This window comes from Balearica regulorum, chromosome 2, assembly GCF_011004875.1.
Source record: "Balearica regulorum gibbericeps isolate bBalReg1 chromosome 2, bBalReg1.pri, whole genome shotgun sequence".
Classification (NCBI taxonomy): domain Eukaryota; kingdom Metazoa; phylum Chordata; class Aves; order Gruiformes; family Gruidae; genus Balearica; species Balearica regulorum.
Window position 1 is genome coordinate 38,166,768 of NC_046185.1, and position 26,353 is coordinate 38,193,120.

The window sequence follows — 26,353 nt, forward strand, 5'->3', positions numbered from 1 at the left end:
TTGCAAGAAATCCATTCAGCATCTCAAGAGCTTACCAACACTGCAGCACAAGGACAGCCACTTCATAATACAAGACTATTCTTTGTGAATATGTAATATAAGATTGCTACAGCTGAATCATCACCCTCTCAGTCCTCATCTACAGCACAGACATTCTAACCTCTCAAAACAAGAGGATGCTCACTTCTAATATTCTAGTATCCAAATTCTGGCATTTAATTTACAAATAGATGATACTGTTGTCAGACAAGGCACATACTGAAACTCAGTTTAATTAAACCAGTCTTTCTCAAACTTTCTGTGTATTTGAGTGCCTTGAACCTCGTTTGTCTATAGATGACACTGAGAAAGTATGAAAAGCAGCTGAAGTATTTTGAACTCAACTGCTTAAGCTTTTTGTAGCCTTTCAGAACCTCCTTTCAGCTTTTTAGGTGTTGGAACTCACCAAGTCATTCAACTCAGTGTTTAGAAACACTAGGAAGATCATTACGGTTTTAGCAGGATCATGAAAGATTTCAATCTAAATCTTGGATTACAACGGCTAATACACAACTACTATGTTCAGTCTTGATATTTTAAAAGATTCGTATGAAGCAACAGCATTAGCATGCTCTTATGTTGCAATTTGTGCAAGTCCAAGGTAAGTCTGAGGACTAAGCTTCTGAACATGGTAAAAACCCCACATATTTTCTCAAACAGATCCAGAGCTACTAGTGTTCTATAAATTATCCTTTGAACTTTCCAAAATATTCAACAAATGTTGTTTTATCTCACATTTATCACTCAGCTTTACAGATTCCTACTCTGATCGTAACTAAGATAAGTTGTCATATGTTGCCACTTGCCTTTTTTTTTTTTTTTTTGAGTTCAAATGTTTCAGCTAAATACTACTCCCCACTCATCCTTCACTGCCTTCAAAGGCCTCTTCTGTAATTTAAAGTATGTTTATCAAATTATCAAAGCCACTAATCCTGGCATTTCAGTGAATCCCTCACAGGTGTTCAAGACTTCCAGGTTCTGAGTCTTCCAGCCTAGTTTTCTTAGTGAAAAGAGACAGAGTTGAATAAACTCAGGTCAGCAAGTTCAGTTTCATGCATATGCAAACTTTGCTCAAGACTCACAGATATTAAGTCCTTATAAACTTACCAAAAAATCAGTGGCAGAATATGGTAAGTAGATTCATATTGGCAAATCTGTTGCAGCTGTTACACAAGCTAACTGTCCTGTGTCTAGCGAGCAGTTAGGAGACATGGGAGGAACAGAATGTTTGAAAAGGGCTGGGAAAATGGGGGAGGACAGACATGAATTATAGCGATGTGGGTAGTTAAGTAGGAGACAAAAGGACAAAGAACAGATCTGCAGGAAGCTTGTCTTTGGTTTGGTTTCATGGAAGAGCTTATTGAAAGAATGCAAATCTCCCACAGTACAACATAGAATATTTGATATTCCAGTTACATAAATATTAATTATAATCAACAGTCAATTACTAGTCAAAAACCCACAAAAGTTGTCAACATACTTCTGGTGTTCCACAAAAAGTTGCAGTGGTATCAGAACTTGCAATCCCTTCTTTACAAAGTCCAAAGTCTGTCAACACAACATGACCCTGTTTAAGAAAGAGAGGTATTTTTAAAGAACATCGTCAACACGTGGATACACGTAAGTGTCAATTTTATGAGAGAACACAGAAAACAAAATAATGTTGCATACTTACTAGTGAGTCTAGGAGAATGTTTTCTGGTTTTAAATCCCTATTTCAAAAAAATAATCATATTAATTCAAAACAGCAGCCACCAACAAAAGAGCTTCAGAGACAAGAACTTTTACTTTTCAGCTGAAAGCTTCAGGTTTTGGTGAAATTGAAATTGTTATGTTCGAGTTTCCCATAAGATGATTTCACATTGTGGTTTTTAATCAGTAATTTGTCCTATTTTGAACTTCTGCAGGCCAAGGATACATTTCAGAAACTTACCTGTACACTATATTTATGGAGTGTAAGTAGCCCAGTGCACTGGCTATTTCAGCAGCATAAAATCTGGCTCTGTGCTCAGGAAAGGAACGTTCTCTTTGTAAGTGAAAGAACAGCTGTAAATATGCAAATAGTAAATAAGAACATTACACACAAAAACCCCCAGGTTAATAACGTGTAATTTTAACAGTAAAAAGTAATTTTATTTAGCTGTCCACTTTTTTTTTTAAATTGTGGAATGAAATATAATTGGTTTTGCTGCATGACTGTCATTCCTTTACTCTCTTTTGTAGCTCAGAAATGGATAGGTAACTCAAGCACATAAAAAACCCCATTCCTTTAAAACCACAATAAGTCAAAAAGAACTGGAGTAAACCACTAAGCTGTGAATAGAGATTGGCAAGATTAAATCATGCAAGATAGCCTCCTACCAGAATATAAACTGGTGTCAAGTCATCTAGCATTTCTGTATAGGTTTGCATTCAAAGTTTTGTATATAAGCATTTATATAATTGTATTCTGAAATCACCTAGATGTAGATCACTTCAGGAGATGCATATTCCAAGCTGATCCACAAATTCTCTCAACTATGGAGAGCTGGCTGGCTGGAAATAGTTTGAGCAGATACGGAAGTCTAGCCAAAGATTAAATCATAAACATACAGACGAAGTTATACTACCCATTCAACTTCTAAAAAGTTTTAAGAAAATGGAAATTTTCTGTTTTCTGCCTACAAAGTTCGGGAAAAAATATGAAAAGCTACCAGAGCTTTCCAAGCACTTAATTAAAATTTGGAAGCTGTTTTGAACTGTATTTTAGTTTGCCCGGAAGAATGCCAAACAAAGCTCTGGCCAGGAATTCAGAGTAGAACAAATCAGGAGTTTGCTAATACCATCTAAATAAGATGACAATACATTAGACAAGAGAAAGGCCCATCTTGTCCCAACTCTGACACTTAAAGGGGCCAGAATGCCAGCTCTAAGAGCATCATAAATACTGACAGCAGGCCATATGAATATGAACTAATGTATACCACCCCAGTTCATATCTCATCCTGGTTTATTCAATATACTTTATACTTGTCTGTGTATATCCAGCTGCAGTGACATAATAGGAAGCCTTGAGATATGCCAAAATAAACTATTTAAATTCTACCCCTTCTCCCTGTGCTCTTCCAGCTACCAGAGTTTTATCATCTACAACAGTATCCTGTCTCACCTTTCTTTCCTGTTCTAAGCACCTTCTGAAATGTGTACATTTTACACCAATAAATTACCAAATTGAAAACACAGCAAGTGACAAGACATACAGCTCTTCTTTAAAACATGTATGTTGGATAGTTCCATTCATACAACAATTTTTCACTACACTTTTCTTCAAATCACAACTAATTTTCTGGATAGGTCCAGGTATTATTAGTCTATGAGACCTTTGATTTTCCACAAAACCTTCTGAAGGAATGGAAGCAACATTTTATACCCTTCTCATGTGTACTGACTATTCAACCGGTTTATACTGAGTTTCTTGAGCACTCTTGGAAGTACTGGGTACTTTGAAAAGCAACAGATCCCTAGCTGAAGACAAACTGCTCCACAAGTATATTTAAACATACACAAGCTTTCTCCATTGCTTTCACAAGTTTTCCCCCAAGTTACTTAATGGCTCCTCAGATTCAATAGCATCACTTCAAGGCAAAGAATCCTGAGGATACGGCTATCTGGCAAGAAGTAATTAGACCACAGGAAGCTACAGAATAATCCCAAGGATCCCAATAGTATCAACTGTCAATTCAGTTGCTAGTTTCCTTCCGCATTTGAAATACTAGCGTCTCAGCTAACGCCGATGCAAGAGGAAAGGACAGTTTTACATGGTGAAAAATGTCAACATAATCTTAACTCATAAAAGTACATTTATGTAACTGTGAAATACAGTATTTGTATCTGACAACCATGAAAAAATTTGGCATTAAAGTTGTCAATAAGAGGAGGAACAGGGTCCTTTTGGCTACAGAAGTCTGTAGTTACAGCAAATAATAGGATTTTCAAAATTGGGAGAATACTGGTCACAGCCCATTGTAAAGGATCATTTCGTTCCTCCCACCTAGAATTAGCAAAAGAGAGAGACTCAAATCCAAACACAACCACCACATACCTCTCCTCCATTAACAAAATCCAGGACAAAGTAAAGCTTTTCCGTTGTTTGGAATGAGTAATGTAATCCAACCAAAAATGGATGCTTCACATTTTTCAAAAGCACATTACGTTCAGCCATAATATGTTTTTGCTGCAAGGAAGCAAAAGATCAATAAGTAAACAGGAATGACTTTGTAATTAAGGGAAAGAGAAAGGGTGGTGGGTGGAGAAAGAATATTTCTCTTCACCTCTTTCCTATTAAGAACAATTTTTTTCTGCAGCACTTTGACGGCATAGTATTTCCCATCCAGTTTTCGTTTTGCAAGAAGAACCTGTGAAATTCAAAACAAATGAAGAAGTGTGATTGTTACAGTTCACATTCTATTAATAATATTTTCATAATTTCAGCATAACTGAAAAGCATTTGTGCTTTTTTTTCCACAATAAGTTTCCCCGCTTTTAATATAGTCAATCAACAATATAATCACCAATAGAGTGAGCTTACAGTTCAGTAAAATCTGTTGTGATAGTGGTATCGTAAAAGACCGAATTGTAACATTTATTTTCCAGGACCTGCTGAATCTCTATCAAGATCAATTTCAGCTGGTTTTGTAAACTTTGAAGATAATTCAGTGGAAAACAACAACTTGAAAAATAACCTGAAAACAAAGATTTCAAGAGGGATTCTCTGTTGTATCTTTGTAGAGTATCAGTATTTAAGTCCCTTTTCAATGGGCTGTTGCTCACGCTGCTCCATAGCATTAGGGGTTTGAGAAAACAGTCCATTCCCACAAAGGGAAATGCACGATTTGTACTCCAGCTGCTGCACAAACAGAAAGGTACCTCCCTTCCTCTCTGGGGGAAACAGAGGATCCCTATTGCTCTTAACAAGAAAGGGAAACACTCCCTGTTGTTACTCCCAACAAGTGCCCTGGCAGCCAACTGCCACACCAGGGAAAAAATCGCAGGACTATAAAGCAGCAGCAACAGGGATCCAATACAACAGTTTATGTGCCACCCTAGACTGATACCACTTCCAAAACCTCTGGCCAAGTCTAGCCAACAGTCACTATGCACCAGACACTGGCTATCATCCCTGCACCAGGATAGGACACAGTAATAAGAAAGCTCACCTTGCCAAAGCTGCCTTTCCCAATAACTTTCAGGAAATCAAAGTCTGTTGGTTTAGCACTGAAAGATATTTAGGAAGGAGATGGGTCATCTGGGTAGAAATTACAAGCTTTATAGCTGTACAGCAGTCTAGGGTAGTACTTGAGTTGTAACGCAAGAAGAATGGTCTGTTAGCACGCTCCTTTATTCTTCATTCCACTCAACACCTAGACTTCTGCAGACCTTCCTTCGGAGACGACGACTCCTCTTCATTTTGCAATTTCATTTTCCTCCAGGGAAAGCGTTCCGGTTGCATCCTTTATTTTATTTTGTAAGTTTAAGACGTAAAGGAGGAGCAAGACTGTTCTTTTCTTCTCCATAGTCTAGTTTCTTTGAATTTTTAAGTCTCCATTTCCCCATGACTTTTCCTAGAGCTTATTTCTCAAATGGATTCTCACACTTACATGAGGGAAGGATGGACCAAGTTTGCTATCTGTTCTCTTTGCTTATCCCATTCTTCCCTCCATCCATTCCTCTCATTTTAAATTTTTAAATTACAGCAAGAGGAGGGAGGCCCTAACACCTTCCTCTTCTGTGAGCGTACATGTGAACTCACACTCAGTTTTTCCACTTCCCACATCACCACTCCTTTCAGTTATTTCCCAGGATTCCCTCACTTTTTCCTAAATACAATGTAGAGATATTTTTGTCAGCAAAACAATTATCCATGTTTTCAAATTCCAAAACAACAGTTACATCACCATACACCTCTCCATTTATTGCCCCTCAACGGAAGTACTCCTAAATTTCATTTTACTGCAATCTATTAAGCATTTCCTCCTAATAGCCCTGAACAAATCTGTGAGGAAAGCAAAACCAAAATAGTAGTCATCTCCTAGATGAGAAAAACACAGATTCACACAGAACTGAGAACAGAAACTCTACAGAAGACACCAAATAGAGAAGCAAGTTATGACTGCAGGAGCTAGGTCTGTACTATCAACAAGGCAAGCTGCTCCTTTGCCATGCATTAAAACAGTTGTGCAACCAGTCCCAAGACAGAGGTCATCTTTGCTACAGCATCCTTAAGTAAAAGGATAACAGACTGACAAAATCTGAAGGTGAAAAGGAAAAAGTGTTTTAGTGTTTAGTGGTTGTTTATGTAGCACAGGATTCAATGTTTTGCTTCCTCATGAGCAGTCCAAATCAATAAATAAAGGTGTATATCCAAAGAACTTTTCATACTATTAACAATTACACTTAGTCTAATTTTTCAGGCTTTAAAATTAATTTTCATAAAATTTCATTAAACCAAAAATTTTACATTCAATTGAATTACATTTTGATTCAATTTAATTGAAACCTACTGAGGATTTCCAGATGGTCCCAAGTTGATATTCTGTGAGGTAGAATTTAACTGTTGGAAGAGAAAAAAAGGTTTATTGTTAGGGTTTTTTTTTAATCCTCTCTTATAGTTCAACCATAATTCCAAAAATACTCTACTAATTTACTCAATCCATACCTTCACGCTTGTTACATTAGATTTTTAAAGATATCTGACATCCAGATTGGAAACTGTCAGTTGAAATATCTGGCCATCATCACCTTGTCACAAATTATTTCTATACATGTCACAAAGATGAAGGTAATAAAATAATTGTGTCCAGACACAGAGGACAAGATAGGAACAAAAGTTTAAGAGCATTTCAACAAACAACTTGTTCCTCAGCCAGAACATAACCCTTTCTGTACTTGCCCTAGGAAGAAATTTTTTACCTTTTATTGTAAGTTTTCCAAGATCTTACCAATAACATAATATGAAACCCACAGTTTATGCAAGAGTAATTAATGAAAGACACAGCGCTTAAAAAAAAAAAAACAAACCAAAACCCAAAACAACCCATGAAACCAAAAGTGAACATTCTCCCCAGCCCAAGAAAAACATTACCAACCTTTTCTATCCTGACATTAAAGGTTAACTCAAATTCCAGGAATGGCATAAATCTTACCAGCACACACACAGACAGAATTTGTAAATTACAGGGAGAGGAGGAAGCTGCTGTCATTTAGGTAGTTTTCTCCATTTTGTTTTTGATTTAAAAAGCAGCATTTGTACCTTCATCATGGTTTTGGACTTTATCAGAGAAGGATAAACTGCATTCAAATACAAGTTGCTTGGGGACAGGCTAGGAGGCATCACAAAACCAGGACTCCTAGAGAAGCAGAGAATGCCCTGACAGCAGCGCTGGATGTTATTATTCACCAATAGGAGCCAATCACACAGTGGTACTGGACAGTTTTTTAAAAAGCTACAAGTTTTAAGATTTTTCTGTTCTTAAGGGCTTATTTTTGTTCCTTATTCTTCAGCTTCAACACTTACAATAACTATGAGAAGGTGAATTTTCTATCAAAAAGTATGGTCCAGGCCACTATGCGTTAGCTGTCTTCCTATGTGGCATGACACATCATTAATTTTCCACAGAAGGTTTAGATCATTCCATATTATTTACAATACCTTGCAAAGGAGGAGGAAACTGGTATTTTAAATCAGAATTTTGCTGCATGCTCACAGTGCTGTCAAGCACTTAAAAAAAAGCAGCAAAGACTGGCATCTTTGGAAGAGAAACTTTTAGAAAACAGTAAGTCTGCTGTGGATCACACACAAACCAGAAATGACAACTCTTGTATCTTTAACAGGTGCTGAATAAGAAGAGAAGTACTAAGATCACATCTGTATGCCAAGAAGCCATAGAGAAAACAAGCTTAAATACGGCACTTCTGCTTTCCTAGAAATACTCCTTTTTTCAAACAGCACTTTTTCTGGAGGCTGTAAATTAATTTTCAGAGAATTCATCTAGCTGTGTAGTGGCTCTTGTGACAAAAGAGGCTTCAGACCTCAGTGTTACATGTGAAATGAAATCAAATCCATCCTTACTCAAGTGACTTCTAGAAAGACTGCGGTTTTCCCCCCCAAAAGAATTCTATTTCTCCCCCTATTTAAAAAAGGCAACACACAAGCAAAGACAATTAAACATTCAATCTCCCCATTCCTTGCCAGATGTTCTTAGCAAGAACCTTTGAAGAGATTGCAAAAACTGTGACAGCGAAGCTATGACTAAAGCTGTGTTTCTTTAACCCATATAGCAAGCGGGGAAGAAGCAAGACAGAGCTAGCAATCACTTTTACCCCTCCCTGCAGTTCACATCTGACAGAAAAGTATCTTATAACCCACAGTGGAATGCATTTGCTTAAAAGAGTACAGAGGGGACTTACTGTGAAACCAACCATTACTTTTCAGTAAACACCTAAGATTGCCCTCAAGTAGCTAAAATTTAGAAGACTGTTGTATTACCTTCCGATTGCTCCTTTCATCTTCATCTTCAGATGGATCCGACTGGTGTTTTGGGTTATCCATCTGAAGAAATGCTCTGACATCTGGGCTAGAAACAGAGTTAACTTAATTAGCACACCAATAATCTGCATGATTTTCAGTCATAACCATAGGAAACATAGGATTAAACAGCAGCATACATAGGAGTTACTCATCACAAAGTTTTATATTTAAGTTGTAGTAATTGAGGACTGTGTACAAGAAATGCTTTTATAGTAACATAATTCAACTGTTGAATGTGTTACTTACAGTACAAAAAATTTTCCACTTGCAAAAACCTGACATATTAAAGTATGTGAAGACTTCAAAAGGAAATGCTCTGCAGAACTGCATTAAAAGGTAATAATTAGAGGAAAGAACACTATCCAAAGCATGAGTTTTAACTGGCTAGCAACCACCACAAAACCAACTTTCAAAAAACTGAAGAGTTTAAAACTTTTTTTAGTTTTCCAAAATTAATGAAATAACACAATACAGAATGAAGTACATGGTCTGTATCCCAAAGAGAGATGCATGTCCCAAGAGGTACATAGTAGTACCACGGTGATTTTGTATTCAGAATGCATTCTAGCTGGGCACTGACAAGACAACATAAGAAATCCTTGCAGTCAGCTGCAGGACACAAACGCTATCCTTCAGGAACCGACAAGAGAGGCTACAAGCTTCCCACATTACCTAAGAAGGTGCATGTTAATTTCAGCATTCATTCCTAGCTTCCGTCTTGGCAGGGTCTAGGGGAGGAGAACTGAGAGAAAGCAGGGAAAGTAAGAGAATTCTGAGAACCTGCTCCCAGGAAGCAAGGCCTACCCAGAAGTTAAGTTCAAAAGAACGTAAGGTCTTCCTTAACCACAGCACAGTGAGGGAGTAAAGAATAATGTAATACAAGTGAGGCAAAATTGATTCCTAAGCAAATGGCCATCACGTATAGCCTATATACCACTTGAAGACATGTCTTGAATCTTTCAAGTTCCTTCAGTTCACTAAAAGGCAACCTGCTTATCAAGGAAGAAATCTTACCTAAATTTCAGAGATAAAAGTTCTCTGAGAAGGTCTCAAGGCATCCAGCAATAGAAAAGTCTGCATGAGCCATTCAGTACAAGAAAAACACTAACTTACTATAAAGCTGCTCTTTTAACTTATCCCCAGTATATATAAAATAGGTAGTTTTATATAAGAAGCAGATATACTTGCTTTGCTATTTTCAATCCATTTCACGTTCCACACTTCTGTAAAGTGAGTATCAGAAGAGATGAGCTGTTTCTGACCTTTCTCCAGCTCCTGTATTTCATATAAGCATTACTAAACCTAATTCATGCCTTATGCTATCTGAAGTCCCCAGTCTCCATCACTTACATTCTGTATTCCTAAACCCTATTTGAAATCTGTTTCAGTTACCTTCAGCCTTTCAGGTTTAAAAGTACAGCAACAAGACTGGTCACACAATTTCCCATCATTTCAGTTTAATTCTTCCCATCTTATATGAACTCCAAATTCTGATTTATTTCAAGGTCTGTCTTGCATCCCGAGTCCCAGGAAGACAAAAAAAAAAAAAATCACTGTGGTTTGAATACTGTAGTAATATTGGCTCGTGATGCAACAATTTAAGTTTCAGAATCTTTGGACATCATAATATCAAGAATAAAAAGTTATGGTTAATGCTTTTCACTAGACAGAACAAAAAAACCCCAGAACTTAATTACCTTTCAGTATTAATTATTCTGGACAACTGGCTGATTAAATAGAGCATGTTGTAATACATCTCAAATAGTTACTATAGTAACTTTGTCCATGACTGAATTCACAGCGGAAAAAACATCCATTCACAGTAAAAGGCTACTGTACACTTGCTGGGTATTAAAAATCTCCGCAATACATGGCGGTCAGAAGCATAACTGATCAATGTTACGTTGTTCACATTTGTAATTTTAAAAGCACTGCAAAGAAGTCATGATTTAAAAGTTGAATGTACCAATTTCTTAGCCAAGATTGCAGCACATTATGCAAAATGCTATCTAGATTGGTAGGACTTCTGTGCTATATTAACTCACATGTATTAACTCAATGTATTTTAAAATACATTGAATCTATTCCTAAAATAACCTCACGTATCAAATTAAAAGGATCAAGAAAACAGTTTAAAAAGGAATGTTCAATATATGTTGTGCAAATACTACCAGCAAAACTTGGTTTTATCTGGATTTTTATGATTGACTGGATAAATTTAGTTTATGGATTATCTCTGAAATCCATGAAGGGGTGTCAAGCTCTACCTAAATATGGTTCCTTTGGCGATACTTGTTCTGCATTAGCCTTCCTGCAGAAAAATATAAAGCCACACAAATTTTGAACACACCCACAAATATGAACAAGCCCAAAAAGTTACACAAATTTTGAATTAAAATAGTAAAATTAGTTGCCAGTAACAGAACCTTAATGTTTAAGACATACTTTAAATAATGGTGTCCAGCTCCTCCCTCTTCTCCACATGCCTTTTAACACACACACACAAAGTAACACACTGCTATCTTTCTTTCAGAAACCAAAGGCTCAAAAAGCCATGACGTACAGCAAGATTTTAAAAGAGCACAACTAATGCAGTGCAAGGTTTGCTTTCCCCAATATGGGCTGTGAGATCTTAGTCCAGGGGTTTTATATTCATTTTTATATTCATCACACTTTGAAACCAGAAAAAATTCAGTGACTCTGACTTTTCTTCTAGGGAATAAATGCAGAACCCCATTTCTCACTTAAAGAACTGATACTTTAATGCATTCTCTATTATACATTTGGATTCAAACAGATTTTCTTTGGACATGCTCTGATAGACAGATGCATTGCTGTTTCAGTGAAAACCTACATTTGAGGGGGCAAGCAGTCCAATTGGAACAGTTGCTTAGTGATTTAGAGGGACTCACAAGTAGCAAACTCCCAGCTCCTATTCAGTCAGCAAGGGGACACATTATCAGATCTCTATCCTTTCTGAAATTTTTTTTTTTTTTGCAACATCTGCATTCTATCCATGAGAGCAAGTTCTCTATCAAATACAGTTAGCTGAGTAAATGCAGCTTGGAAGATAGTCCACTTAATTCCCAATTTGGTTTAAGCCAAGGATCCACCTCTGCCTATATTCCACCTGACAATGATTGCAGGAAAATCCTTATCATCTATTACAAGGTGTCTCTAATCACTGTAACACACATTAGGTTTCTGTTGAGTTTATTATTGAGTAGAAAGGTTCAGCTTTGATACAATATTCAACAAATACGTCAGATCCAAGAACGAAGTCCACTGAAGAAGAAGAAAAATAAAAAGGAAAACAAAAGAAAAAAAAAAAAAAAGAAGTGTTGCATGTTTCAGAGAATAATGTAAATATTACTATGTTGGACACCGAATCTGACATTTGTGCTTTTCAATTCAGATGTTCAGGTGCCTTCCCTTTCAGAAATGAGGACATTATCGTGAATCATCCTTAAGCTTTTAGTCAAACAGTTTTCCTAAGTAGGACTTAAGCACTGAAACCAGTATCAGGATGTCGTATTTTTAAAAGAGGTAGTGGAAGTTGAACTTCCTTAAAGTTGAGCATGCATAACCCCCTAAAGTCTTCCTTGTACAGTACTAACTTAATGTTATTTTATCTAATATCAAATTTAATTAGCACATTAAAGCAAAACAGTCTAACAAAGCAAGAACGTGGACTATCTGTGAAGACTCAGTTACCACATATACCTTGAGTAGTTTCTAGCAGATTTCACAAAAAACTATGAAAAACCACACAACAACAAAACCACCCCTAAAAACAACCAAGGTCGAAGTTTTGGTATTTCTTCATTAATAACACTGATTGGCACATAGAAAGGTGACAGATTATGTAATTATTAATATGATTTGTTGCAATGAAGCACTGCAAAAAGTAGCAGCTCATTCCAGAAAAACAAAGTACCCTGCAGTTATTAAAAGTAACACAGAAATTACTATAAAATTAAATGCTTTTCAATTGAATTGTGAATTAAAGGCTCACTTTTTCTCCCTCATAAATCACTGTTACTTTAAGGGTGAGAAAGAGAACAGCACAAATCCAACTGCAGTCTCTATTTGTTTTTATTGTAGAGCTATGCCTAATAAGCTTTTTATTTAACACACTTGCAGCAGCACCAAAATACTTAAAAGACCTATTTCTTCATACTGGTTTAAGTTAGTTTTAATGGATCAGACAAAGTGCCATGTTAAAGAACAGATTCAGCTACAGATGCATTTGAGCGTAAAACAATTTTTAAACCTCTTTTACAAAAATTTAAGGCGGCAAGTGGACTTGCGTTTGTTTTTTTTTTAGCACACAATTTTGTGATGTGCATAAAAAAAGTATCATTTTACCTTTGGAGAACAAATATAGTATGTTTTGAGACAAAATATTTTGTACTTGGACATACTGACAACTGAACAGGGAAGGGGATTGTGCTAAGTAAAACCAACGTCCTTTCCTAATGTAACAAAACAGATTAGCTTTCAATAATTAGTTACTTCAAAGCGCTTTTTAATCTTTCCCAGAGAACACCACAGCTATGACCGCAAACCTCACAGTATTGGTTCTAGTAGAAAACTATTCCACCATAAAGACTTTGCTTTGAAATTTCTCCCACTTATCACAAGGAAGTGTATATAAAATGCTCCTTTTAAAAAAAAAGAAGGCAGTACATATTTCAGATTAATAGGACATTAAATATTTCATTTGTTGGAAAAAAATCATAATCTGACTGCAAACTGCAGCAATATTCTGTTAGATTTTTTTTCCTGTAAGAAACTGGCCATTTCACAGGTTGTACAGATAGGCTAATTAAACAAAGCATATGTATTGATACTAAAACCAAACATAGCACTTTATCATTTTGCTCTTTGAAGTAACATAGAAAGCTGAATGGATTTAGTTTAAACTGGTTAGGTATAGATTTAAACTGAAAGAAAAATGCAGTTTACCCCCCAAATCAGTTCACACACAGAAGCGCTATCCTCCAGATTTAACTGGAACTGACTCTAGCATATCACCATCTCTCATTCATCACGATCCCACTGATGGAGGTTAACACACCTGCAGTTCTTCCGGCGCAACAGTTTATATGCAAGCTTATTCATTTGCTTTAGGCAGGTCAGCTTGGTTATCCCAAACCACCCAAGCAAGCTACTTGGTTAACAGGCTTAAAACAAATTCTGGAGTAGACACAAACTGCTCCAACAAAAGGATGCAGGCAGTGACTTACTCACAGAAGGACAATGTAGTAGCAAGTGACAGTAGAGTTTTCAAACAATAAAGCTATTGGCAAAACAAACACCTGCCCTACAGCAGAGTTTACACTGGAATCTGTGCCTTCAACCAAAAATCAATTCATTGCCTGCAAGTTTATTTGTAGATCAGTTTTCAGAAAACAAAGACATCTTTATACTGTTCAGTTTGTAGATTTTTCCTGAAGGAATGAACAGCTATATTAAAGTTTATTTATTGTACTTAAGAGCACTGAACAGGTAGAACACATTTTCTGGTTAAAAGTACTTATTTGTAATTTTGTATCTGACATCTCATGTTTTTTAAATAGTCCTTATAAAATAGAAATGAAACTACTTACTGGTTGCATAACTCTGGCTGTCTAACTAAATTCTGAATGAATTCATTCAGTCCTGCTCTTCTCTGTTTAATGAAATCTGGAACAAAAAATAGATTTATTAGAATGATCAGTCAGCTTGTGAAAAAGACTTACTTTCAAATTTAGGGTTTTTCAGGACTTTAACAACAGTTAAAAAAAGTTCACAATTCTGTGTATGAAAATCACAAGCTTAAAACATTCAAGTGAGGTGAAAGAACAAGTTTCAGTTTCTCTGCTACACCACCTGAAAACGTAGGAAGCCAGGTGGATTAGAAGTGCACTGAAGCACTTGAGGAACAGTGTGTAATCAGTGGGCTAACCTGTGCAGCCTTCGTTGCACAGGTGAGCCCTTCAGTAGCCGATTCCACTCAGAAAAAAGCCACAAACAAAACTTGACATGAGTTGCACAAGTCAAGTTTTTACACAAACAGTCCCACCAAGCAGCATATTTCCATAATATACATATGGCAGTGGGTAAGTTGCACAATTTCATCCAGCCAGCAGGCACTCAGATGTAACCATTTAAGACAACTAAATACAATGCTTTTTTTCCCCCCTCCATTTTGGACATGATCTCTAACATAAAAAAAAATAATTCTCAGAATCTCCACCCTCATCCAAAGTTTAGAACACGTAACTTTTCTTAATCGAAATGGAAAGATACACAAGGGACTTGAAATAGAAAAAGAGCTCTAACATGGAATAAAGTGTAAAACAGAATGACATCTTTCATTACTCATACCAAAAATAATTTGTATGGAAAAAGAATATTTAACTTGTGCATTCACTTTTAAGGTATTCCAATGACTCTGTCACATACAGATTACTGACAACTATTAATTTAATTTAAAATTAAATTTCAATTAAAAGCTGTATTTCCAGTATTAAGAAAAATGTTCATATTGTTTCAGGGATGTAATCCCTAACCTAATAATCCCAAATTACTGACATCAAACAGGAAGGTAAGTCTGCATAAAGATGTTGCAGTAGTCACCAACATCAACAGCTTCAGTACGGTGGACTTAGAATGCAATCAGCCATGCTAAGCCTACAGACTCCTGCATCACATCAGCATAAATGTATTCTGTAATTTTCTAGTTCTGTATTCTGACTGGTTTCTACGATTTCCCTCTTCCACCATTTCTGAAGTCAAAACAAGATTGATTTTGAAATAACCTAAATGTCAATAAAAAATGGAGCATTTAGATGACAATGCATGTTATGACAGTATTTTTGATAGACTTTGGTAAAAAGGATATCTAAGTTTCATTCTACTTCACTTAGGACTTCAGTGCAATAGTACAATGCTGTATACCCAAGCATGGATTGACAGAAGTAAAATATGTTTTCTCCATTTGTAAAGTATGTGACTTATTTCAAAAGCCAGCAGAAACTTCACATTGAAGCTTCAATAAATCAGCATTAAGATAAAGAATTATTTAAATGAACATCATGGCTCCGTCTCCACCCTGCCCTCCAGCAAGAAACATCTTGAGAACTATTTAGTTTCTCATGCTTCAAGGATTTCAGGATAGTTCACGGAAATCTAAAACAAGTTTGAGGACTCTGTTTTACATATATAGGTTTAATGAAGTTGTAGGGTCATGTGTGTCATTCCCCCCCCCCGCCCCCTTTAAACTCCAGTTTCCTAAATTTGACAAAAAAAATCCACCTGTACATTTGGCTGTACAGCAGACCAGACTGCATGACATTACTAGGTCTTCAGCCATCTCTGAAAACCCCAAGGTCAGAGAAAAGGAAAGAAACCAAAAGAAACAAGCAGTCCCTGTAGATATAATACATTTAGAACTTTTGGTAATCATTTACATCATCAGAAGAGGACATCAGAGCCTGAATATTTGCATTTGATTATTTTAATTAAAAAAAAAAAAAAAGAAGGGAGTTTCATGTCAGGATACAGATTAACTGTAACTGCCAAAAAATAATTTGTTTGAAACAGCTCTCAACAACCCAAACCACCACATCCAAAGAAGGTCAACATCTTTGGATCCATTTGTTCTTCAGCAAAGGAGAAAATGACATGCTTGAAACAGGTACAGGAGGAGGTGAAACTACAAACACAGTCTGATCACATCAGCAAACCAGGGGAGGGTGGGAGGTTCCCAATAAGCCATTAGGAAAACCCTTAAGGAAAAATGGCCTGAACGAAGGGTATAAACACACAGAGCAAAGGCCTGGTCTCTCATTTGCCTTTTTATTTATTCATCAGTGGTGCCACCTAGGTTACTTCACACTTTACAAGTGATTTTCCATTAGTATTTTGATGCGGACAGAGCAAGCTTAATTAGGACCTATCACTGCTAACTAGATCACACCATGTTCATATCAGACAGGCTGTAAGTGGAACAACAACAACAGGAAGAGGTGCATTTTCATCTAAACTCTACAAGGAAGCACATTTACATACAGAGAGTTCAAAAGCCTTCAACGATAAATCCTTTCGTTACTTCATTTTTCAGAGGGGAAAAAAGGTTACACAAAGGAAGTTTGAAGTTTACTAGGCATACATTTAGAAGAATTTGGGGTTTGGCTTTTGCTTTATAGAGGAGAGAGAACACCTGACAGTTCAGAACCTCTCACAATCCTGAATATGGGAGGAGCTTCAGTGCAAGAGAGGCACCGGGCCACTAAATAGTTTGTTCAAGATCACAAGGTAGAATACCTACCACTACTAGTTCCTGTACCTGACTGAAGCATGACTAAACTTTGGTTTAGTCACTGTTTTGAGGGCTGGTGTAAAATTCATCTAAGATAGCTTCTTGTAGGCTGGAATAGATCAAGTTTCACATAAAGAAGCCGACAAAATGAGTAACAAGATGTAACTTACCAGGATCAAAATTATCTCCAAATATTCTTTTAGCTGGAATCTTCAGGTTCATGGTGGGAAATTGCTTCTTTAGCTGAAAACAAAATACATACAATTTGATTGTGCTTAGACATCAAAGTACCTAGAAATAATTGCATTTTGTTTGTTTTCTGACAAACAGTTTGAACATCTGATTATTAGTAATTCTGCTCCTCTTTGTCATCTTCTCTACTCATACACTTAGGGAAAAAAACCAAACCCAAAACAACCTGTACTCAGCTTGTCTGCACCAGTCATACCCTTTTAAATTCAAAGGCCACCTCACTTTAGAAAGCTATGGACTATTGCAGCTATCTTCTGCAATATTGGCAAAGTGATTTTCCACTTGCCCCAGGTTAAAAAAGTACACTAGCATTTCAATGTTGGTTTTATTCTGCTCTTTACTACCTTCCTCCATCAATTCTGTATCTCTCATGGGGTTTTTGTTTGGGTTTTTTGTTGTTGTTGGTTTGGGTTTTTTTTTTTTTCTTCTTGCCTGTTTACATATGGATGTATGCATGAGGTTTAAGAGGGGTTGGGGATACAGGCCTCTGGGCTTTGCGCAAACAACATTCTTAACACTTCATAAACCACAGGTGGTCTACCCCTAAGTCAAAATTGTAAATAGATGAACAGACTGTTTTACAATACTGCATTTGATAATTTGCTTATATTCTACATTTGATAAACTGACCAGAAAATGATATACAACAGCACTGAATTTATCAAAAAAAACCCCTGACATTAGCCAAGCCTTGATTACATTTGTTTCATCTACAAGTACTCCAAGAGCAGCAATCTTACTCTCATTCTCTTTAAGCGAGTAGTTTTCTAATACAGCAGCTGGCAATTCTTCTTTCCTTGGAAACATCAGTATTTCTCCCAGTTAGCAACACAAGTTTTTTGGTGTACTATACAATATGAATTACACTGAATAGAAACTGGACTGAATGACCTCCTGGTTATGCTTCCCCAGGATCGCCACCTCTACACGCATTAGAAGGAGTCGTGCTGAACAAACTTCAGCAGAGCAATGCTATTCTGAATAGTGAAAGAACGTGGCACAGGGAACAGGATCACCAGCACTCTGCAGCTACCGGAAAAGGGGATACTTTGTTTTCACATCACTTGCAAGTCTATCCCAAGAAGCACACAAAGCATAGCATAGTGCATCCAGGCTGACTTCAGCTCAGACCTTGTAAGACAGCTCCAAGCTCAGTGCCTGCATTTGTATACCACTGTCACATCTAAATCCATGTACAGCGAGCTGGAAGGGACAAAAGCCTGACTACTTCCCATAGGGACAATGGAAGGGAAATGGAAGCACAGAGTGGCAGCTGGTAATCTTTTCTTATGGGGATCACAGAGCAATTATTTCTTCTTTTGTTAAAGCAGAAATTGTGGGTTCTAAACATGAAGAACTGGAGAAGAGTATGGACGCAGGACGCATAGCAGACTGCACATCTGAGCAAGTATTTGTCCCACTTGCCCACTACATAAAAGGGGCAAAATCCTCTTCTAGCAGTGAATCCAAGGAATCTTTACTTAGTCACTATTTTCTCTGGACCACTGCCACAAAATTTGGCTATGAAACTGCAGGTAGCAATCGTCATGACTGACCGACCAGAAAGTTTGTATTAAGAAACAAGGATTTGTTCATTGATCTCAGTACTTCAAAGTAAACCACTTATTTTAAACATTTATTTTAATAAAACATTGCCCAGAGAAGTTGTGGATGCCCCCTCCCTAGAAGTGTTCAAGGCCAGGCTGAATGGGGCTTTGGGCAATGTGGTCTAGTGGAGGGTGTCCCTGCCCATGGCAGGGGGGTTGGAACTAGATAACCTTTAAGGTCCCTTCCAACCCAAACCATTCTATGATTCTGAGAAACATTTATCTATCTAGATGTTTTAAGTTTTGCAGTGATTTTTACCATGGCAAACAAATGCACATTTCAGATGTTTTGATAACCAGTAAATTGGAAGTTTCTTTCATGACACTAAGATCCCAAGCAACAATAGAAAAAAAGCAGCGATAAGTGGATTTTGAGTTTGAAATTCAAACAAACCAAAGTTTAAAAACCCCACCCTGTCGTTTGCTTTAAACAGGTTCCTACAGTTATTGAATGCTGACTCAAACTCCGCAATGAGGGAATTAACTCAAACGGTAACGCTGCAAACAAGTGTTACTCTGTGCTATTCTGGAATGATTTCATAGCTTGTCTTTTACTTACTGTATTGTAGAGTTTATCAAACTCTGCATACCGTCTGAAGACAAACCATTCATTTCTGCCAACTGAGACCAACACTTTGTAAACCTGTAGTAACAAAGATAAAGTTATTGCCAACAGCAAAGTTTAATAAAACCTCTTAAGTTTAATCCTGTGGTGGAAATAAGGGCAGGTTGTTAAAATGTATTGTTTAAATGTACTTGTTGAGCTATACATTTCTTACAGCTGTCACATAGACATCAACACAAGTGATTAAAAGAACAATTAGAAGAGTCTGGTATTTTACAGAAATAGTTTCTGCTTGCCTGGTGTTTAAGCTGATTTAATGGAGTTTCATAAATTAGTTCATATCCAGTAAGAACACTTGGCCATCAGACAATAGTCTATAAAAATGTGCCATGAAATTTGTTAACAACTTGATAATCCATAATAAAGACTAATATTAAGTAAGTAAAGCATTTAAATACCAAAGATAGCTTTCAACAAATCCTAAAGACAAAGCATGTACAGAAGGCAGTTATAAAGATAACTGTTCCTCACAACATCTTGAATACATATTATAATCAGGATCCTGGCAGATGACACAATTGTTTAGGGGGTAAAAAAGACTGCTGTGGCCAAAATACAACACAAGTTACATAATACCTAGCACTGGGATCAAGGGAGGCGTAGCTGGAACCTACTGCACAGTTCTGGCCATTCAAATCCCATGGCAGAAGAGGACTCCAGTAACTAGACAGATTTTCAATCCCTTGCTTCGTAAATCTGGTTGACAGCTGAGTGTCCAGCAGGCTTCTCCTGTCTCTTACACAACTAGCTGACCTCCCTTCTCCACCTTGTGCTTTCAGAAGGAGACTGGCTATTCTGTCAGGGGAAATGACAGGCACAGCAAGGAAACAAGTCCAGAAGGCTGCTAATTCCTGACGTAGAAAACTGGACCAATGCCCCAGTCTCCCTTCTGTCCTGCAACAGCAGTTCACCTCTAACTACCTCAGTGGAAGTGGCAGCCGCCACCATCGGTTCCTTAGCCTGAGATTTGCATCCATGCTACATTAACTGCTCAAATAAGCTGCTCTGTCTTCCCTGGGGAACACAGGAGGCTGGATAAAGACATCCAGTAGGATGCTGATGAGACTCTACTTAGAAAACTAGTTTTTCCTTACACTGCCAAGCAAGCATTGGCATAAAAACCTAGCTACACACCTTCTAGAGCCTCCCTAGACTGCAAATAGCAAAAGCTTCAGCTGCAAAGACTTGAGTACTGTCCTCCTGAACTAGGTATCTTATACAGCAATCATGTGTGTATCTTATACACACTTCATCATTACTCCCCATGACTACGTGGCAGATCAAAGCCAAGAAGCTTAAGCAGCAGGTCACAGACAACTTCTTAAATTGAAAGGGCAAAATGTATAGACTGCAAAGCACATACACAAGCATAACTTAGGATACAAGACCATATTCACCTTCTTGTCAACCTCAGAATTAAACAGTTTTGTTCTTGGAGTAGCTCGCTGTAGAACAATGATACAGTCAACATTTTTTACATGTGAGAGCATTAAAAAACCCCAACATACAAGGCATCCAGTTCACACCACCATCAAAGCTCTTGCATACCCAACAAAGTAGAAACTGCAGGTTCACCAGTTACGGAAGCACTGAACAGCAAGAACACATATGATATCTACAAAGAATTTGTTAAAACCCCAAAACATAACATGTCTTTGGGCTGCATTACTGGATAGGGCCCAGTTATTTCTGGCTATCATAAGATTTCCTCATGAATTAAGTCACTGAAATTAAAAGGCTTCAACTCTGTTTTGGTAGCTCATGCTTTTGGATTAAATATTCAAATTGTATTAAGCAAAGACACATAAAAAAGTAGGCTTTTTCCAGATTTCAAGACAGTAAGCATTGAGAAAGTAAGGAAACTATTTATTAAGTGCCAACAAAATAAAAAAAAAAAACCAACAGCACAGTTTCCACAGGGCTGAGGATTAGTATTATACATCACTGGTCTGAGACAAAGTTTCAATATTTAATCAAACAGCACCCTTGAAAGAGATTTCTTAGTAAGCCTGTTTATGATTGGGGTGTGAGGGTAGACAAGAGAACAGGTCAGAAGAGAAAAATCAAGTCTCAGACATCAAACAGCATAGGGATAAAAGCAAGAAATCCAGAACAAAGTTATCTGGCAAAACAAGCAAAAGAAAGTGGCCCACCATGCAGCAAAGACAGAATAGCAATTAATATAGACTAGATATGGTCCAAAACAAGCAAGTATTTTGCTCTTTTTATGAAGAAAGTTAATGCTGAATCTTCAGGAAAAAGGCAAGACAGTGACCTACAGTGGATATATATAGAGGCTGGTTACTGCTAATTAAGTGGAAGCAAAAAAGCTTCCTTGCCAGAATGCCCGAAAAATTCAAACATGAAATTGTTAGTCAAGAAAATATATTGGTAGTAAATATATCAAATGCACACAGTATTTAAGAAAAACAAATCAAATATTCAATAAAAGGTTATGAAAATGTTCAGGAGGAATGAAGAGTTCATTTCCAAAGACAAAACTGAAAAGCTTGAGTCATTTATCAGAATGAAGACTGCACAGAGACAAAATTGTTTTTAAAAGTCCTTCATCAGGGCAAGTGTGAAGGGAAAAAGAAAAGCTAGTAAAAGCAAAGTTGCACATACTTGTCTTGTTTCCACGCCAGCATTAAGTGAGCCACTGTAAGGTCTGAGCTGGAATTCATAGTTTCTATTCAGACCAGTAAGATTCTAGAATAGTCTCAGAAGCAGTAGTGATACATACTGTAAGTGACAGTAAGGTGAAGATTATACAAAATAGCCACCTGAAGTCTTTCCTAGCCTTTATGACTTTAACTTTTTCTTTCACCCTAAGGTTGTTATTGCTCTTTATGGAAGTGGCACTAACATTGCTACCAGAAGCAGACAGCTATACCTACCACAAATCTGTTAAGAACTGCTTGCACCCACACCCATCTCACTCCCCTCCAAAAGCTGTACTGACAGGCTCCAGCTATCACAACACTGCTACAAAAGAGAAGACACATGCTGGAGTTCACAGTTCCTACCACAAAGCTTAGTATTACCCTCACTTCTGTTATCAAATCCCAAAATACATGCAATAATACTCAAAAGCTTGGTTGTGAAAAGCAGTTCTTGTCAAGCTGCTAATTGATGCACAAAGCAGAAGCCGCCACGACAAAGTATACCTCTACACTATGCAAGCTGGGTTGAATTCCTTCCCCCCTCCATCTTAACCCCCAATTTCTGAAGTTTCCTACTCTTGCTTGTACAGTTTTCCAAAGGGCACACGCAAAGAAAGTGCCTTTAACTTGCTAAGGCTGTCACACAGATTTTTGGGTAAAATGACCTGGAAATCACAACACTTGTATATACTAGAAATGTACCACACTGGCACATTTTAATGGCAGGACTGCCAACACCGACACAGTAAAACAAACCTGTTTTGCTCAAGTTTAGACTTTTATCAAGTTTTTCCTGCTCATTCGAGTTTCACATGCATGCAGCAGTTTAAAGAATTAGTAAAGTTCTCTTTTGTTTGCTCCCTGCACTAGCACACTTCTTCCTCAAATTACATCTTGATACACTTGTCGAATCAAATAGCATTATTCTTCTCTGAGGAAGGGAGATGAAGAGAAAAAGAGAGATATCTAACTCAAAGTGAATCTTTCTTTTTTCGTACTCTTCAGACTGCAGTTCAGTCTAAGGGTGTTCGCATTTCACATCTGAGGAGTGACTAAGTCACTCAAGAAAAACAACACCCCACCACACTTAGAGGAAGTTGCACAAGAGCAATAATACAGCTCGAGCATTTTAAAGGAAGTATTATGATGCTGTCTTTATATCCTAGCATACATATAAGCAAAACAAAAATCCATGACACTATTTTTCAGTACGCAATGCAAAGAGTTTCCCCACAGAACAGGAAGACTTTACTTCCAGAAAGCAAGTCAAATTGGGAGGCCAAAAAAGGAAGAGAGAAGGGAATGACAAGGAATGGAAATGGGAACAGGATAGGAAAAAAATCATAGGCATTAAAATCAGAAAACAGGAAGGAAGACAGAAAAAAGGTTGTTCAAAATTTTTTTTCTTTTACACAAAACATTATAAAACAATCATAGGATATGTATGGAAAAAAAGGCCATTTAAAAAACAAAACAAAACCAAAACCACACTTTATTCCCTTACAAAATACATGTTTTCATGAAAAATCATGTAGGATACCAAATATTAATCTGATTTGCTACCAAAATGTTATCCCTGCATTTGAACGCTTACGTATTTTATATGAGAAAATGCTGCTATTTGAGGGTAAAAATACCAGAAATTTGTAAAGCCAAATTCTTTTTGCAGAAAGCACCATAGTTAAACACCGTAAAACATTCACAACTTCTCACAGCGGACTATGGTCAGTACTCACAAGAGCAAGTGAGCAGATTTCCATAAACCTGTTGAAAATAATACCAAGCTTACCAGTTTCAAAAAAAAAAAAAAAAGTAGCACTTCTAGGCACTAATAGCCTATGCATTTGTCTACAGTCCTTACATGCTCACATACTTACAGTAAATCTTTTTTTCTTCTCTCGGTGTTCATCAGAGCTGGGAATGCTAACGCTTGGGCAGCTTTCTTTGAGATCCATTGTATGTGTTCTTTTGACAAATTTGTTACAGGACCCTTCTTCAGGTGTTGCAATCAGAAGATATCTTCAACGGTATTGATCCAAGATATGCAGCTTTTCTTGAGAAAATGTGAATTCCATCATGTAATCTTAAAGTGAACATAAAAGGAAAATTAAGTACAACAGGAACACTTAACTCACAGTGCTAAAACCTGTGTGACAAGAACTTTTCCTGGCAGGAAACGCACTTTACTGTGCATGTATACAGCTGTAACCATTACGGTTTTGCAAACTGTTTCATGTTTGTGGTTCTTCGTTGTTTCACTGAAATCACTCAAGTTCTCTACGGACACAAGCACACCCAAAAAAACCACTGAGTTGTGTAGACATACTAGAAACAGATTTGGGCCCACTACAAAAGATACTTTGAAGGAACAAAGACAGAGCACAGAGAAATAATTAAAGATGACAACCTGGTATCAGATATCTGAAAAAAGCCACTAACATGTACATTCAGAACAGTTTATTTCAAAAACAAAGGTTTTCAACTGCATTTCAGATTTGCCAGAACATGCTGAGTGTATTTAATTATCACATCAGAGATGAAAGACAACATGAGAAAAAATAATTTTTCATGTGAATTTTAGAGGGGGACATGGGTAGCATCATGTGTCTGTCTGAGTATTTACCTTCTCTGCCCCCTCTTCCCCCATATTTGGCATACTTTGCGTTTAGCAGAACAGTAAGGTCATCCATTCCCTTCAGTAGGACAGTCAGTTTCCTTGCAGAACTTGAGAAGGGCACAAGACAAAACAGAGGATAAAGCCATCAAAAAGGCAGAGCATTCAGTATTAACTAGATGTCTCTTCACTCACGGAGGGACAGTATTCTCCACACCTGCCTTGACCACAAGCCAATTGTTTACTGCAAACTGTAGGAACTTCAGCACTGCCTAAGAGCAGCCAAAATTAACGCTACGTAGCTACAACCCTCTGTTCAGGCCTGCAGAGCCATCCAAAGTGCTTTAGTGAACACAGCTCAGCTTTTAGAACACTGTGTCTGAACAACTTACAAACATGAGAAAACATTTCTAGAAAGAGGAGATCTCAGTTCTCTTCAAAACACCCAGAGGAAAAAGGAGCGCCCAGTTCAACACTTAGCTCCCTATTTTCTTAAAACAGGGAAGTATAAAAGTGAACTGTATACTTCATATCATGTATTTCCAAAAAGCACAAGCTAATCCAATGCAATTCAGCTATTAGAGAGACACCCATATTTATGTTGGCACGAAGGCCAAGCCCCTGGAATCCAGTGAAAAGATTTGTTCTTGATACCCAACTAGTCTCAGTCAGTTGACTATTTTTCTTCTTCTCAGAAGTCAGATTATCTCTCTGGTTCAAACTTCGTGATAATTTTAAATGGCCACAGCAGGAAAAGTAAGTACTTTTCAAAAGTCTATCTGGTGACTTTAAACAAAAAGGAGTGTTTGATACCTCTAATCACAGCTAAGTGATAGATCATCCATACTTGCAACACATTTGGAGAATTATTTTCAGTTACAGATGCATTTACCTTGATTTGATTGCTCGCTCCTTCACTGATTAGGTAATTATAGGGTTGAGCATGGTTAAGCTTCCTCCTATTTGACTGTAACACAGCTCATCCAAGCCAGTTACACACACTTTGAGTTTCAAATTGGTTTCTCCCTTCCTTTGGCAAGCCACTGTTAAAAGCTTTATTACAACAAGGCACAGTTTCCATTTTCCACAATCATATACTGGCATGGGATTATGACTGTTTTTTTGCCCATTGTCGCACACTAAAATTAAGATCCGTGCTCCTCTCTGTCATAAGAGGTCCACTAAAATAGTCAACAGGCTCCACTTTCATTAAGTGTTTCACTAAGCTTAGAATTTACTAAGCACTTATGTCAAACTAGCCACTTCAGGTCCAGCGCCAGGAACTTAGCACAAATCCCTGTGTTTATCTGTCTTCCTGCTCACCACAGAACAACAAGTAAAGCTTTGAAACAGATTATGTGTTCCTTGACTAATATCACTCACCATCTTTCTCCTCTTGTAAACTGACATTCATTACAAAGGTTTGTAACATGCTTGCACTCATTCTCTCAATATAGGCTGTGCTTCTCTCATCCCTTTCATTTTCCACTCTTGATGTCATAGTTTTAAATACCAGTACAGGAGCAGTATAGATTAAAAGCTGTAGTCCAAAGAATATCACTTGGAAGACTGAGCTTTACTAGAGATCTGAAGTTGAAAGATCTATGGAAAACAAAAGAAGGAAGCGTCACCCAGATTAATTCAGGAAGAGTTTATTCTTCTTACTGGGGAGAAAAAGA

At 37.2% G+C, this 26,353-nt stretch overlaps 2 protein-coding genes across 6 annotated transcripts in view; one reads left to right on the forward strand and one right to left on the reverse strand.

Annotated features, from left to right (window-relative positions):
* ARFGEF1 (ARF guanine nucleotide exchange factor 1) overlaps positions 1-13,520 on the forward strand; it is a 270,777-nt gene extending 257,257 nt beyond the window's left edge. Inside the window, exon 31 of the transcript XR_012833795.1 lies at positions 13,507-13,520. The gene's annotated coding sequence lies outside the window, so the exon portion shown is untranslated. The remainder of the gene's footprint in view (positions 1-13,506) is intronic.
* SGK3 (serum/glucocorticoid regulated kinase family member 3) overlaps positions 1-26,353 on the reverse strand; it is a 60,674-nt gene that overhangs the window by 5,254 nt on the left and 29,067 nt on the right. For 4 of the 5 annotated variants that reach the window (XM_075743953.1, XM_075743956.1, XM_075743955.1 and 1 more), the window contains exons 2-13: positions 23,938-24,143; positions 19,332-19,415; positions 17,084-17,156; positions 14,218-14,293; positions 8,564-8,651; positions 6,579-6,628; positions 5,235-5,292; positions 4,350-4,433; positions 4,121-4,252; positions 1,973-2,085; positions 1,715-1,751; positions 1,520-1,606 (exon numbers count right to left, since the gene is read on the reverse strand). In XM_075743953.1, the coding sequence (XP_075600068.1) occupies positions 1,520-1,606; positions 1,715-1,751; positions 1,973-2,085; positions 4,121-4,252; positions 4,350-4,433; positions 5,235-5,292; positions 6,579-6,628; positions 8,564-8,651; positions 14,218-14,293; positions 17,084-17,156; positions 19,332-19,415; positions 23,938-24,015 (960 nt within the window). In that variant the 5' untranslated portion in view covers positions 24,016-24,143. Of the gene's footprint in view, positions 1-1,519; positions 1,607-1,714; positions 1,752-1,972; positions 2,086-4,120; positions 4,253-4,349; positions 4,434-5,234; positions 5,293-6,578; positions 6,629-8,563; positions 8,652-14,217; positions 14,294-17,083; positions 17,157-19,331; positions 19,416-22,294; positions 22,418-23,937; positions 24,144-26,353 lie in introns of those variants that run through there. The other variant, XM_075743951.1, reaches the window with a different exon arrangement.